We start from the raw sequence: 16,155 nt of genomic DNA, 5'->3' as shown, positions 1-16,155 counted from the left end.
CCATAACTGACCACCAGCATTTAATAGCAGTGGGATTTGAACTTAAACAGTCTGACTCCAGGGCAGCTTTTTTAACCACTATATTTACACAGAATACATGGTAGAATAGAAGCAGGAGCCTTTGAAGACATCTAATTAGGAGGTAGCCGTCATCCAGGTGTTAAAGAATGAATCAAATTTTTAGCTCCAAAAGAGCACTCCAAAGGAGAGCAATCAGAGTGGGGACGGCTTCTTTAAAGGGGAGACTTTTGAGCCAGGTCATGGGGTGAGACATTATATGGCAATACTTGGGTCATTTGCTACTGTAGGCAGGGATCCCCTCCCCTCTTCCCCAGGTGATGTCTTAGCGCTAGCCGGTCCGAAAGGTACAGGTGCTGGAGCCTGAGGCCCTGACTCACCTGGTAACCAGGTGAAATGGTGCCTACTCTGCTCTGGAGGAGGGCAAGGCAGACACAGTTCATAGTATTTGCCTCCTTCAGAACATGCCCTGGGGTGGCCTGGGACCAGAACACCCCTCTGGACAGACCTTGCCCTATTAGTGGACACAGCTCCTTCTCACACCTGAAAACGAGGGATCCTAGATCAGCCTACCAGGGCCTCTACCGCCTTCTCCTTACCCAGTCCTCCCTCTGGGATCCACAGCTTCTCCTTTGGATTCTCCTCATGCCAAAGGCTTGGTTTCACCCCCTTCCAGGCCAGTGAGGCTGCCTGCCCAGCTGCCTTGGGGGGTGCAGCAGTTGCTGCCAGGCCCTACCCACATCCCCGTGACCCCCATTGCAAGCCCATGACTCTGCTCCAAGGTTTCCTCCAGCTGCTGGAGCATGCTTGGCTCAGACGGAGGCACTGACACCCCTGAGAGCAGACCCCAACTGAAGGTAAATATACACTGGTGGATCCGTGCCCAGGTCCTTGCCACTTTGTATAGATAACTCTCAGACATTCTCTAAACCATCCCCCAGAGTTCCCCAGCCCCAGTTGCTACACACCGCCCCACCCACCCATAATGCTCTGATCGTCAGCCCCCCTGTTCTGCCCGCACCCCCTTCCCCACTGCTCTTCCAGTGCCTCCTCTTGGGGTCTGCTTCTGGGCCCAAGGCAAGGGCCGGGGGCCGGGGGGGGGGGTGCTTCCCCGAGGGCCTCCAGGGGCCCTTCCCACACCCCCTTCCTGGTGAGCGAGACTCCGTCAGTCCTCAACTAGGGCCTGTCCTCGTGAGCACTTCAGGGGGCCTTTTCTGTGCCTCTTTCTCTCAAGCAGGGGGGATAGCAATTCGAGCTCCATCTCCTGAGGGCGCCCTTAGCCACGGGCCGCCCAGGCTCCCTGGAGATGCTCGCTGCCTGGCCGCGGACTTGAGGAAACCCCAGGACAGCCTCTCACCTAGCTTTCCTCTTCACGTCTATTACCTGTTCCCAGACTAGAGAGGTTTTTATTGTAAGCAACTTCAGATTCTTTCTGGAAGTAGGTGGTGGTATAAATAAATAACAGCAGCCATAAAACATCCCCTGCCAACTCTTAGTTCCCAGCTGAGTGTTTTTTATAAAAAGCTTTTTTTAGGTAGGTGGTTGCTTCTGCTATGTAACGACTTCCTGCCATCTCCACTAGCCTGCCGTCCCCCTCAGGTGCTTTTGGAAAAAGTGGGCAGAGAGGAATTAAAAAGGCAGCTAGGAAAAAAGAGAAGGAAAAAAAAAAAAAAGGCAGCTAGCACCTACCTCCAGATCTTTGAAAGAGTAGTTCTTTCTTTTTTTTTTCCTAATTAGGGTAGATGTGGGACAAGTGGTCAGGCCCCAGGAGGCAGCGGGCATGGGTGGCAGAAATGGGTGCCCACCACCCTCCACCCCCAGGCTTGGGCAAACCCCTTGCCAGCAGGCTCCAGAGCTGGTCTCCTTGGGAAAGCTCCTGACCAGTGTCTCACCTCAAGTTTTTTTTTGTTTAAAAAGGTGGATTCTTTGTGAAAAGCAGGAAAGTGGCTATTTATAGATAAACTCTCCAAAATAGAATCAATAGGAAACATTCTGGCTCTGAGGATGTTTACTCTGCTTCCTTGGGTTGAACACTAGCAACTACTTTATTTGGGTTTTAGGGCCTGATAGATGCAGGTTTAAATCTTGTTGGGCTCCTGAGGAGTTGCACAGCCTTGGAAAAGTCACATCACCATTTTGAGCTCAGCTCCTTCATCTGTATAATGGGAATTTTAGTAGTGTCTATGTCATGGGGTCGCTGGGGCGATTAAATGCAAAAAACGTATTAGAGCCTCTTGCCCAGTGTCCGCAAGGTATTTGCAGAAGGTCCAGGCAGGTCTCCTCACCTCGATGCTATTATGAACATCCTGTCATTTTTTTTTTGTACAGCCACATGTCCGCCTTCTGGAGCACAACAGTGGTGGGCATGAAATGAGCCGGTCTCCAGGGCCACTGCCCAGCCTCGCACAGCCATTAATCAACCTGCAGGGCTGGACGCATGTGACACGCCCTCCGAGGGGCTCGTGCATGTGAGCTATGGAGAGCTAAGGAGCCCTTAATCTGCTGAGAAAAATTACCACAAACAGAATCATTAAACCACTGAAAAGCTTTCCAGGAGGCATAGCCCTTTAGAAAAAGAAGGATCTTCTGAGCAGTTACAGTCATTTGAAATTGGCTTTCTATTTAGAAAATCAACCTATGTGATTGCCCAGAGAATCGGAACTTGAAACTCGGGGTGCAGGCCTCAGAGGAGAGACGCAGCAGGTGGGGTGGAGGGGCAGGGCAGAGGGACCAGGCCTGCGCTCCGGCCTCCACTCGGCCACCTCCTGGCTGTCTGAGGCTGAACGAGCCCGTATCACCACGGCCTCTCCTTCATTAACCCGACAACACTTACTGTATACCTACTAAGTGGTTACCGTTCCACACCTGCAGCTGTCCTGGGAAGTCTGACTGGAAATAAAATTGTCACAAGGTTCATGAACATTTAGAAACCTCTTTAAAGAAAAATGTTCTCTCGACACTGCACTGGGTACCCAGGATCTTGCTGGATGGTGGGAAAAGGGGAGAATGATCCCAGCAGAGGGACTAGCATGAACATGGCTGGTAGCTTTGCAGAGAGGAGCCTGGAAGGAGGGCAAGTGCTAAGCCTGAGGAGATGGGTGGGGGGGTAGCTTGCTGGGGGCTTTTTCTATTAGGTCTTTAGCCTCAGAGAGCCAAGGGAGATTTTCATTCAGGAGGAGAAGCACTTCCATGAGGTGGTTCCCCGGCTGCTCTGTGTCTGGACAGCAGACTTTGACAGATAAGCAGGGCAAAGCTTTTTTCTTTCTTTCTTTCTTGGAGGTGGCCCTGATGTTCCAGAAGCATCTGTGGCTCCCCTCAGTGGCTGAGACCACCTCAAAACATCTCTTGGGCAGCCTTTGGGGTCCAATCAACCCCTCCACCTTATCCCTGCACTCTACCGAAGACCTGGCTCTCAGAGTAAAGGGGCTGTAGCTGTCAGAGGGGCCATGCCAGGCTCATTTGCCAGCCCAAGAATTTTAGAGGACAGTGGTCCAGGGATACCCCTGAAGCATAACCTTCATGAGATCCCTTCAGCCTCAGCCTGCTTCCAGCTACATGGTCATAGAACTCTAGAGGATCCTTCGACCCTCTCCCTCCATGCCCCCTTCCCATTGCCCATTGCTCGGAGTCCCCTCCAGCCAGGACTGAGGCATGCCTTTAAGAAAGTACCAGTTTGACACAGAGTCCCAGGGTGGCTGCCAGTCTGCCTTCTCCCACCTGTTGGAGGCGACTGATCCTGAGGGGAAATGCTGCATGTGTGTTTTGGGGGCCTCTGCCTCATCTTCCCATCAGCGGAAATGCCTGGGTGGGTGCATTCCAGAAGCCATGTTGTCACATGCCAGAGATACATGTTTTTGACCACAAGGCGCCACTGGCCTGGCTCCAGAATGGTTCCTGGGCTCTTGTAGCCACTTCGCAGAAGCATCCAGAGTTTCCCACCAGGAGGAAGATCATAAATGCAACAACAGGCCACGGGGCAGAAAGCTCAGGCCAGAAAAGGAGTTGCCTAGGGTGCAGGGGGAACGTGAGGGCGTGATGTCCTGTGCCGAGCCGCAGCCCACCTGCCTGTGTGTGAAGCCTGGATCCTTGCCTGAAGAGCTGTAGGATCTCCCACAAATTTCTTAACTTCTCTGAGCCTCAGCTTACTCTTCAGCCACGTTAGTTAGTAATAATAGCAGCCTCCCGGGATGTCGTGAGAATTCAAATGACTTAATAACTACAAAGCACTGGGAGCAGTGCCTGCCAGGAGTTAAACCCTAAATAAGGGGCTGCTAAATAAGAAAATGCAGAACGGAGAAATGAAATGTGATTTACAGAACATTCTGCAAATAAAATTTAAAAGGGTGTCAGCATCTCAGAGTGGTCAGAGAGCAAAGACTTCAGGCAACTCAGGGGACAGCGGACAGGCCCCACATTCCCAGGGAACTGACACTGTTTATTCTTCAAAAGAAATTTTGTATATCCTCCTTAGCTAAGATCAGCAAGCAGCCCTAGTTAAACCACTGTAGCACCCAGGAGCCCCCATAATTGGAATTTTAAAGACACTGGTGATTCCACGTCCATCGGTGGGACTTGTTCCGAAAGTCACATCCATCAGAAAAGCAGCGCATTGGAGCAGGGAATCAAACCAGCAGGAGAGAGGGAGCCATTTTGCATGGCACAAAATGGCCATTTAATTGGATTTCATAGTGGGGTTGGGCTTTTCTGCTGCTAAAGATGGCCCTGGGGGGCCGTGCCTTTGGGGGTGTTGGTGGGGGGTACTCCCTAAGGGCCGCTACTGCCCCACTTTGGGCGAAGGCAGCTGGAACTTGCCCCTGAGCTCACTGCCCGGCGGTGACCCGAGTCTACCTGTCTGCAGCCCAGCCCAGCCCGGCCAGGCCCAGCCCAGCGCCTCCTGCTTGGCAACCCAAGGAGAGGAAATCTGAGAGGATAACGGGAGACTGTCATGCCTCTTCCTCTTCTGCTTTGTGCTTCTCATCAGCAGGCCTTGTGCCCCCAGCGAGGGGCCCTCGTCACCATCCCGTTTGCTCACTCTCCTTCCCTCCTTCCTCCACCCCCCACCCTCACCCTCCCCTGCTTTTCCTCCCTGCACATCCAGGAAGGCTGCCGACATCCATGCTTCCCTCAGCGCTCCTATAACCGCCTTCATTACCAACCCAAACAGGCCAAAGCTCTCCATTTGCCGCAGCTGGAAGATAAAATATAAGCCATTTTAAGCCTCATGCTTATGAATCCAGCAACCGGTATAATAAAACACCCGGTTATTTTGTGTTTTATTAACTGCCTCTTCCCTTCAGTTTGCATAATAGTGAGTTAGATTTACATGCCGTTAAGATGGCTGTGCATTATTTTTAATAGAAGGTGCTACGGGCTCCTCTCTCTCAGTCCTGGTGCATGATAAAGTAACCGCATACAACGCTGATGAAGATTTTGTTCACACTTGCTGGGTTGGGGCAATGTCTTTTTTTCCAGATGGATACTCCATGGGAAAATGATTTCCTGCTGTAAGCTCGCTCCCTGTCCTTCTCTTCCATGTCATCTTCCTACGAACCGGATAAACTGCCTATTAAATTTAATTACAGCCCAAATGGCCGCACATCTTGATCTTGTGTTCCCCCGAGTGTACTGTATTCCACCAAGGTCCTTGAGGAGGAAATAAAATAAATCTGCAGGATGCATGCGTTCTCTCCGCAAGGCGTGTTGCGGAAGGCAACCTAGGCCGCCACCTTCTTACGTCTTTCATGGCATCCTTTGGTTTGGAGTTTGTTTGTGCAAACTTTTCTTTCCTTGCTGACTTGAAAAACAAGCATCAGTTTTATGGACTCCTAGAGACTCATTTTAACTGAGGCAGGAAACCAAAGATTGTTGGAGATGTGTGGTGCCCGTTACTGGACTATTCAGATTTGCCAGGAGCCAAGCTTCTGGTCTGGGGAGCCCTGCCTTTCTTTGGATGGCTCAGTTCTGCCTCTTGGTGCAGCTGACATTAACGACTCATGAGCAGACCCTGGCCATGGCCCAGGAGAAGCGGCTTCTCTGAGCCTCATCCTCAAATGACAGTTGTCCTGGGACCTCTAAAACAAGCAAGGATTGGAGGAACTCCATTCACTCACTGATTCATTCAACCAACATTTATTAAGCCCCTACTATGCACTAGACACTATTCTAAACACTGATAAACAGCAATGAAACCTCAACCGAGAAGCCCCTACATAAATAAGTAAATTACAGACTGTGTTTGAAGGGAAGAAATACTACAAAGCAGGATAGGGAGTTTCTGGAGGGCTGGTGGAGGGAGAGTGTGTCAATTTCCAATGGAGTGGCCAAGGGAGACTCACAGAGAAACTGACATTTGACCAGTGGCTTGCAGGGATGAAGGAGTGAGGTGGGCATATACCTGGGAAGGGCTATCCAGGGGTAGGGGACAGCCAGCGCCGAGGCCCTGAGGCAGGAGCCTGACTGGCTCTGTCGTATGAGGCAGTGACAACAGGGAGACCTAAGGAACTGGGGTGGAGTGAACAAGGAGGAGAGTGGGAGAAGACAAGGTCAGGATGGAGGGACAGGATCTTGGAGGGTTTAGTAGACCATTGAAAGGACTTTGGCTTTTACTCTGTGTGAGATGAGAAGGCTTTGGAGATTGTGAGCAGCAGAGTGTCCTGATCTGACTTGTCTTGTTGCTTTGATGAGAACAGACTGTATGGAGGCCAGAGTGGAAAGAGAGAGCAATGAGGAGGCCGTGGCTGTAACCAAACCAGCAGGTGATGGTGGCCACTGTGGGATGGCAACACTGGAGCTTGGCCTGCGTTAGGACTTGAAAGTTCACTGGGGGCGAGAATGCAAAACTCACTCATAAGTGTATTGTCAGAATTCTTTCTGTGGTAGGTGATAGAATGCAAACTCAGATTGACTTACTTTAAAAGAAGAAGATGAAGAAGAGTCCTGGTGTGGATAAGGCATGGCCGGACCTAGGGGCTCAAACAATGTCTTCAAGACTGAGCCACTCTTCCCCTCTCTCTCCATCTTCAGCATACCTTTCCTTCAAGGTGGTTTGTTTTGTGGGAGGTCTCCTTCGTCGGGTGGCCCTTGAAAGTGCCGGGCAACCCTTGCTGACAGAGAGCTGCTTGTTCCCAGAATGTCCAGCCAGAGGCCCAGAATGAGCCTCAGTAGCCTGCTGTGGGTCACCTGCTCTTGCCCGAATCAGTCCTAGTGGCCAGGAGAAGACACCACTCTGATTGGCCAGACCAGAGTCCTGTGTCCTCCCCCGCAATGTGAGGGAGTTGGGCAGCTCTACCCAAAACCCACGACCTAAAGGAAGGGCAGGCAGTTCCCCAAATGACTGCAGAGGCAGAAAGGAGGTGGCTGTGACAAGGCTGCTGTGGCAAATATCATGGAATGGGTTGGTTTAAACAACAGGAATTGATTGTGTCACAGTGTTAGAGGCTAGCAGTGCAACATCAGAGTATGGCGGGACATGCCCTCTCCCGGAGTCTGTAGCCTTCTGGTGCTGGCTTGCTGGCAATCCTTGGGGTTCCTTGGCTTTGTCAGTGCATCTCTGCCTCCATCACATGGTGATCTCTGGCTTCTCCTAACTGACTATGTCTCAGTTTCTTCTGCTATTTATAAGGACTTCCGTCATATTGGATTAAGGCCCACTGGATTCAATTTGACATCCAAATAGGATCTCCAGAGGCCCTATTTACAAATGGGTTCACAGCCACAGGACCAGGGGTTAGGACTTGGGGACATACTTCAGTCTACCATAGAAAGAGGGAAGACAAAGATACCCCGTGGCCATTCAGCTCCCTTCACATTAGAGAGATGCACCCTGGACAGAGCAGTGGCCAAGGCCAGAACATTCCCTGCTTTGGAGAATACTGAAAGAAAATACAAAAGAAGCTCAAAAACACTTTTTTGGGTTTGTTGGAGTATGAGTCTGGCCAAAAGTTGAGACTGTTGGTCATTTCTGGCAAGTTCTTAATGGTGTTGCATTGCCTGTCTGTACCATAAGCATCCTCTTTGCCCCTTCAAGGGGGATAGGCAGAGGTTTATAATGGGCAGCAGAGAGTGTGGACCTTGCTGTCCGGGTACCCTCTGCACAAAGGAGGACGAAGGAGAAGTCAGTCTGTGGTGTGAGCCCTCCGGCAGCACCGTAGGTGGGTGTGGGGGATGGGGGGTGCGTAGGACACTGCTCCATCCCAGAACAACCCTTGCACCATTTGCCTCCTTTCCTGTCACCCTATGTGACCCCCCCCCCCAGCAGCCTTTGAGGACAGGTTTTGTATATATCCCTATTCACCCGCAGGACATCGAGGCTTGCAGAGATGACATCGTCTGTAGGAGGTCACACACATGAGCCGAGTAGGGAATAGGCGAGGATTTGGGATCAGATATTCCTAGGATTCCCTTCCAGCCCCTTCTTGGCAAGTTGCCTCACCTTTCTGAGATCGTTTCATCTCACAGTGAAGCCAGTGTCCCTTCTTCTCTGGGTGGCTTTGGGGATTCAGCAGGGTGGGGAGTGAAAATTTAGGTGGGCCTGCCTTGGTAAGTCTCAGTGAGTGGTAGACACTTTCCCTGCTCTGTGGTAAGTTTGTCGAGGGTGGTGACTGGGTCCTGTGTGTCCAACTGATGTGTCCCAACCCCTGATTATTTGGCATTGGGTCAACAAATACTCATGGGAGGGAAGGAGGGTGAATGAATACATGATTGTCTGAATGGATGGAGGAACCCAGCTATCAGAGTGGCAGAAGCTTGGGCTGAAATCTACTAACCTTCCCCTTACAGGGATGGGAGGAAAGGTTTCCCTCAGATTATTTTGTAGCAATCAAAGGATCCTGTGGGAACTTGCACCTTGGGGTCCAGAATGGAAGCGGATGAGGGAGTAGAAAGCTTGTCTTTGCTCCTCTCTGTGCTCCCTCAGCGGGGGCGTCACCGTGATGTCTGGGTGTGGCCTTAGGGCTGGTCCTGCGTCTGGTTAAGGGGCCTGGACCCCCCGGCCAGACAAGGAGTGCCACCTGGGGACACTCACGCTCATCGGATGCCACACGTGTGGCTGCCACAGCACTGAGAACCAGGAATATTCTCAGCTCTTTTGCTGTTATGATGCATTACTATACTGTTGTTTTGTTTTTAATTATTGTCATAGTACCTTTTTATTATGAAAAATTTCAAATATAATTTGAGAGCAGAGAGATTAGTACAGTAAACTCCCGTAATCACTCCACAGCTAACGATTCGTGATCATTACCCAGAGCCATTAATTCATCAGGGTTATAAAATGATGGGTCTGCATTCTATCATTCCTTCTTCATTTATTAGCTGGAATATTTGCATAAGCAGAAACTTCCCCTCATCTGTTACTTGATTACTCAGTGGCACAATGTTACAGGTATAAGATTTTGAGTACTTTAAAAGATGACTCTAGATTAAAACTCCTAGAGCCCACCAGGAACCTCCCTTTTCAAAGCTGAAATGCCCTCCATTAATAGGACATATGTGCGTTCTCTGCCTACTTTGGGGTTCCCAGAGGCCATATCTGATGGTGTTGTTTCTCCTCCTTAGAATTCCAGTGCTGACCATCGAGTCCGGCTGGACCTGGGCCTCTGGGACAAATTCAGTGAACTGGCCACCAAGTGCATTATTAAAATCGTGGAGTTTGCAAAACGTCTGCCCGGCTTCACGGGCTTGACCATTGCAGACCAAATCACCCTGCTGAAGGCCGCCTGCCTGGACATCCTGGTAGGTGCCTCTCAAAGCTCTTGGCACGGAGGGGGCTGGGGTGGGGGGTTGACAGGGGAGGGAGGGAAGGAAGGGAGTGGAAATGCTTTGGAGATCTCCAGAAGAGAGATCTCTTTGGTTTCCCAGCCTCGCTTCCAGGTGCCTCCTTTACACACTGAGTCCCGTCTGCTCTGCTTGAACCTGTTTGCCAGAAGCTCAGGGTCCCCTTGAGTTAGACAGAACCTTCCTACTCTTTCCATCTAGCATAGAACCCCCTGTACATGGTCTTGGGGAAGGGCCCAGCCAATCCTGATCGTACACCTCCAACGATGGGTTACTCTCTGCCTTCGGGAGCTGCCTTTTCCGATCAAACCCAGGCCTGCTTAATAGAGCCTTCATCTGGCTGGTGAGTGGCCCTCTGCCTCGCTGCCGCTCTGCTTACGCTGTCCCCAGGGCCTCACAGAACATTTTCAGCCCCTTCATGGAACAGGCCTTTAGGTGTTTGAAAGGCCCATCAGGACTCTCCAGGCTGAGCCCCCCAGAGGTGGCTCCACTCACTGATCTCGCATTACGCCCATTCCTGGCCTGGGGAAGACCCCTTTCTCTGTGGGCCAGCCTCCTTTCTCTCAGCTCTGCAAGAGGGGATCCCAATGCACCTTCCTCCTTGCCTCGTCACGCGGCGGCTTCCAGAGCCTTAGAGGGGGAAGGGCGCAGTGTGTACCCCCACCCTCTGTGGTCTCTGCTGGCTGGATGTCACCCGTCTCTCTCTCTCTCTCTGGTGGGGGTGTCAGGGATGCTGGAGCCATTTTCTTGGACAGGGAAGCAACTCCCATCAGAAATGGCAGGGATGTGTCCGACCTGGAGGAATGGGATGGGAAGCCAGCCCCAGGGATGCATCAGAAAATAGGGAAGGGGAAGTTAGCTTTGAGGGTATTTTAAAAGCATAGATTGTTTTCTTATGTCTTTCATAGCTTTGGGTATAAACCATTGTGCAAAGCAAATACTCATCATAATTAAACTCTCTTTTTCTGACACGTACATGCACATAACAATTCCTCTGATGGGCTGGGCCGTGGAGAGGCTCCTGCAGGGAGCTGGAGGGTTTGTGAACCCTTCTGTTTCCAATTAGGCCTTAGGAGGAGTGGTGATGGTTACTCAGAACCTATAGGTGCAGGGGGCCTAAGAACCTAGCTGGTGTTTTCCTTCTCTTCAAATCAGAGGGCCTGGAGTGAACCCAGGAACATTCAGAAAAATGTAAACATCTGGGCAGCACCAGTCTCTCACATGCCCACATCCTGCAGAGTTTGCAGAGCTCAGCCCAGCCAAGCCTCACACAGCCCAGTGAGGCCAGGGGTAGGGATTCAGCCCATTTTATAGACAAGGAGCTGGAGGCTGGGTGAGTCAGCTCAGTTGGCTGCAGCCACAACTCAAAACTCAAATCTGTTGGCTCCAAAGTCATGAGAGGAAGTGTAGAGATGAGAGGATGAGAAACCTGACAGGAGCCCTTGGGGGTGGCAGAGGTGGTAGAGAACAAGACATGGGCCCTGGAGAGAGAGCCACCCAAACGTCCCGAGATTAGAGAGGCAACCTGGACACATCAATAATGATGTTAGTAATTATTAACTGTTAGAATAATCGATGATAGGCTTTGAAATGTTTTCCTCACAACTTAGTTGAATTCTACCTAAGCCTTAGATCACCCCCATGATGTTAGCAGAGACTGGAGTTATCACTACATGATAAGGATGCCACGAAGGCCCAGAGTGGCTGAGCAATTGGCCAGGAGACACACAGCATGTATTTTCTGCACCTGTGCCAGGGAATACTTGGGAATCCTGCCTGCCCTGCATCACACGGACACCTGGCAGGGGCCAGAGCCAGCACATGTCCTGAAACTCAGGCTTTGATCTTGGCTCTCTGCCTCTTTCTTAATCCTCCTTTTGTCCAGCTGTACCATGGTGACAGTTTATGATCCTCCCACCTCCAGCCCCTGGGGAGAAGTATGGTATAGGACAGATGCTTTGAGATCCCCCAGGAAAGTGTCTTCTTTCTGCAAAGCCATATGCTCAATTGTCAGAGATTTAGAATTGCCTTAAAGGTCCCCTTCCAGCCTCCAGTGGCTGCCTTCCCAAGTCTCTTGTTTATATGCGCTGTTGCCCATAGCAAACCCCGAAGTGCTCCTCAGACTTGATTCTTTGGATCCAAGAATCAGCCCTTGGCCCTTTGCTGATGTTGGCTACAACTGAGACCTATTTTTAGAACCTCCCCAAGCCTCAGTTTGCTCACCCATAAAATAGAAATGCAAGCCAATAATCATTAAATAAAGTAAATACTTAAACAAGGGAGTAAATAGGGTAGCGGATAGAGGCACCTAGCATGTAGTAGGTGCTTGGTGAATGGTGTTGAAAGCAAGGGCAGGGCTGGGTTAGGTAGGCTCAGGCGGGCAGTTTTACTCCTGGGGCAGGAGTGAGGAATCTCTTACAGCTGCTCGTTCCGGGCGTCACATAGTAAAGGGTGCGGACTGGGATGCAGTGGAGGGGGAGAAATCCCTACATATGGGCAGGGCAAAGACCTCCCGTCATATGGTCATATGAGTAGAAGGAGAAGGAGCACTTGGCCCTGAGACAAGAGCTCATTTCCAAGAATTTGTAGCAAAGGCAATGAATCACAAGATCCCCAAAATGCAGAACTTCAAAGAGCATCTTTTGGATGAGAATACCAACTGACTGAGCTGCTCAGAAATATCTTACTCTCTGAGCCATTGATGTATGGAGGGAGTGTGATGGAGAGACCAGAAGGACAAACAGAGTGAGAGAAGCAGCCACAGGCTGAGGTTATTCTCAGGCCCTAGGATGGGAAGTCGGGGCTCTCAGGGAAGAGCTCACTGGTAGTCGTGAGCTGGGAGGCCCGCTGGAGCAGGCACAAGGGGAAGGGAGGCCCGTCCCCTGCCTCTCCCCGCCTCCCTGCCATGCCATGCTAGGCCTGTGGTCAGAGCCAGGGAGGGAGCCCCCAAGAGTGGCCCTTTCACCTGCGGTCTGCCCTCATGTTTTCTTCCTTGCTTAATCTCCTTTTACCATCTTTTCCCTGTTAATTTTACCCCTCCCTGTCAATGGCTCCTCTCTGGTGCAGTTAAACAGGATCAGCCTTTGAGGTTGTCTGGTCCTGGGGTTTCTCTCCCCGCCTTCTTTTTCTCCCTTCCCCCTCTTGCTGCCCCTCACACCCTCCTCCCCTCCCTTGCTTCTTTCCTTTCTTCCACGAGTATTCACTGGGGATCTGCTGTGTGCGGGCACTGTTGTAGGCTCTGAGGACAGAGCCGTGGACAAAAGAGACAGAATCCATGCCCTCATGGAGCTGAAGTTCTCCTGGGATCTGGATGGACAATAAGTGCAACAAAGAGTGACTGAGGAAGGCAGGGGCTGATTCATACAGTGTGCTGGGAAAGTAAGTGACCTTGGAAGAGACCTGAATGAAACAACCGAAAAGCAGCAACAGTTGAGGGCAGTTCAGAGACCCTGGGGCAGGGGAGTCCCTGGAAGTCTGGGGAACAAAAAGGAGGTGGATGTGACTGGAAAGCAGTGAGTGAGGTGGAGGGAGGAGCAGGAGGACAGGAGAGTAGAGGAAATGGGCATGAGATCAGGTAGAGCCACGTAGGTCTTTATTTTCAATGTAAAAAGACGTCACTGGGTTTTAAGTAAAGGTGTGCCAGGGTCTCACTTTTATTTTAAAATGTTCATTCTGTCCTGTTATACAGAATCGAATAAATATTGACTGAAGGAATGAATCTCGTACTATTTACCGAGTACCTACTATGTGCCAGGCTCTGGGAAAACCATGGTGGAGGGAAATGTTGAATTCCTGCCCTCCTGGATTGATGATCCAGGTAATCCTGGGCCAGTTTGTAGTTTTACCACAGTACTCACCTCCCCCGAATCCTGCCCACCCAATTATGGCTTCACATTGATCTTGCTCCATCTTTTGGGATTTGCCCCAGCTATCGGAAGTAGTTAGGAGTGTAGGCTCTGAAGCGAGCCTGTCTGAGTTCAAAACCTAATTCCACCTCTTAATAGCTGTGTGACCTTGGGAAAATCACAACACCTCTCTGAGCCCATTTCCTCATTCTTAAAATGAAGGCGATCATAGAACCTTCCTTATAGGATTCCTTACAGAATGAAATGAGGTGGGAATACAGGGCCAGGAACAGTATTCGGCACATAGTAGGCCTCAATGGCTTTAGGTATTATTATTGTTGTTGTTAAGTCTTGCCACACACTACCAGGGGGTCCTGTTATTCTCCACGCTTTACAGATGAGGCAGCTGAGGCCCAGGTGGGAGCCAAGGCCTGTACGATTTCCCCAAGGTAGTGTCCAACCTCTGGAAAAAGGAGGGCGAAATTACCTTTCCACATGAAGAAATCTGAGCAGTTTTCTGGTGAGAAATGACCTAGTGGAGAACTCTGGGAATACCTGTATTTTTTACAATGAAATCAAACCCCGTGGGGCAAGGGAAAGGATAACCCATACATGATTGGAGATGGGACTGTAACATTAGCTCCCTTTGCCGAAGGACCGGGGAGGGCTGGGAGGCCCCCATGACGGGCGGGGGCGCCCACCTGGCTGCGGGGCCCTCGGGAGCAGCGTGTGGCTGCGGCGGGAATCGCCGAGGCAGGGCTGCTGCACAGGCGCCGAGCGAGCGCGTGGTGCGGGGGCTTTTCCTGGGGGCTGCACAAGTTTTGCCGTGTCCTGCCAACGCTGCCCTCTTTCCCCCCTGTGAAGACCTTCCCACGCCAGGCACGGGAGCACCTTGCTCCTGGTGACGCAACAGGGACTGCCCTGCACGACTTCAAAATGTAATTTGTGGCCCGTGGGGTCCTGCGGACCCTGTCCACACTGCCACAGGCGGACCGTCCCCACAAGACCCCCATCCCCAGGGGGCGCGGTAGAGAGAAAACAGAAGGCTGGCGAGGAGGAGCGAGCTCTGGGCTTGGAGCCCCGTGGCCTGAGTTGCGGCTGCAGCATTGCCTCTGGCCACCTTTGCAACCGCGAGGGAGCCCTGGCGTCCCTGAGCCTCAGTTTACTCATCTGCGGGTGTGGAGCGGTGACCACGGTGCTCCGGGGCTGTGCTCCCCCATGTGGTGGTCACCGGCAGCCCGAGGCTTGCAGTAAATGTGCTGTAAGGTAAACCCCGGTATCAAAAGTGTAAAGAAGCTCCTTAAGGACTTTTTGTCTTGATTACATGTTGAAACAGACATATTTTGGATTTATTAGGTTAAAGAAGTTCTATTATTAAAATCCATTTCACCTGTTGCTCTTCACATGTTTGAATGTGACTATAGAGTGCTGGTCTAGAAAGCAGCGACAGTAGGAAAGGACTCCTGCTCCCGGCATGAACGCTTCTGACTCAGTCAAGGCAGGCGGCCGGCTGGCGGCAGGTCCTGCGGGGACAGCATTCAGTCCCCAGAGCCCCTCACAGCAGGCTCAGTGTGCCCCAGCGCAGAGCTTGGGTTCACTCCTTGAATGTTCCCGCAAGGGCCCGGGGATGACTAGTCAGATCAGGTCAGCACCTGCCCACAGGGACCAGACCCAGCGCAGAGACCTCGAAGGGTGAGACATTTGAGCTTTCTCCTTTGCCTAAAAACAGAAATCTGGGGATGCCACCCACCCCCAGGGATTTTACAAGGTAGGAGGGATTCTGGCAGGGAAACCCAGTTCATTTGTTCAACAAATATCCATTACCATCTACTCTTTGGAGGGTGCTAAAAATACAACAGAGAGCAAAACAGATCAAGAGTGAACTCATTCTAGGTGCTCATGCTCTAGAGGGGCGATAGGTCACTGAGCTCAGGTACTGACGAGTGCTATGAAGAAAATGAAACAGGTTGATATTCACAGCATGAACTGCTACTCAACAATGAAAAAAAATGAACTCCTGCTACCTGCAAAAACACGGTGACTCTTCCTGACACGGTATTGAGTGAATAAAAGCCAGACACAAAGGACAATATACTCTGTGATTCTATATATCCAGAGTTCAAACGCTGACAAAACTAATCCATAGGAATAGAGTCAAAATAATAATTACCTTTGAGGGGATGGTTTGACTGTGAAGGACCAAGGGAGCCTTCTGGCTGCTAAAAATGTTCATATCGATCTGGGTGGTGTTTACACAGGTGTATCGTTAAGGAAATTGTGTCAGCTATCCATGTTGAGATTTGTGCACAGCACGAGGTGTGTATCTTTTAATAATCAAGTATTGCTGTGTAATATATTACCCCAAAACTAAGTGGTTTAAAACGGTACTCATTACTATTTCATGCATCGTGCCTGGAACTCAGGAATTTGGAAATGATTTTGCTGGGCGATTCTGGCTCCGAGTTTCTCATGAAGATGCAGTCAAGACACCTGGCCAGGGTTGCAGGCATTGGAAGGG

General features: G+C 50.9%; 1 protein-coding gene across 5 annotated transcripts in view; it reads left to right on the top strand.

The window, feature by feature from the left end:
- Nucleotides 1-16,155, top strand: part of RARB (retinoic acid receptor beta) — a 198,110-nt gene that overhangs the window by 172,967 nt on the left and 8,988 nt on the right. For all 5 annotated transcript variants that reach the window (XM_077129977.1, XM_077129981.1, XM_077129979.1 and 2 more), the window contains one exon: nucleotides 9,574-9,750. In XM_077129977.1, coding sequence (XP_076986092.1) covers nucleotides 9,574-9,750 — 177 coding nt within the window. The remainder of the gene's footprint in view (nucleotides 1-9,573; nucleotides 9,751-16,155) is intronic.

This window comes from Tamandua tetradactyla, chromosome 15, assembly GCF_023851605.1.
Source record: "Tamandua tetradactyla isolate mTamTet1 chromosome 15, mTamTet1.pri, whole genome shotgun sequence".
NCBI classification, from domain to species: domain Eukaryota; kingdom Metazoa; phylum Chordata; class Mammalia; order Pilosa; family Myrmecophagidae; genus Tamandua; species Tamandua tetradactyla.
This window is presented reverse-complemented; position numbering and strand designations above follow the sequence as displayed.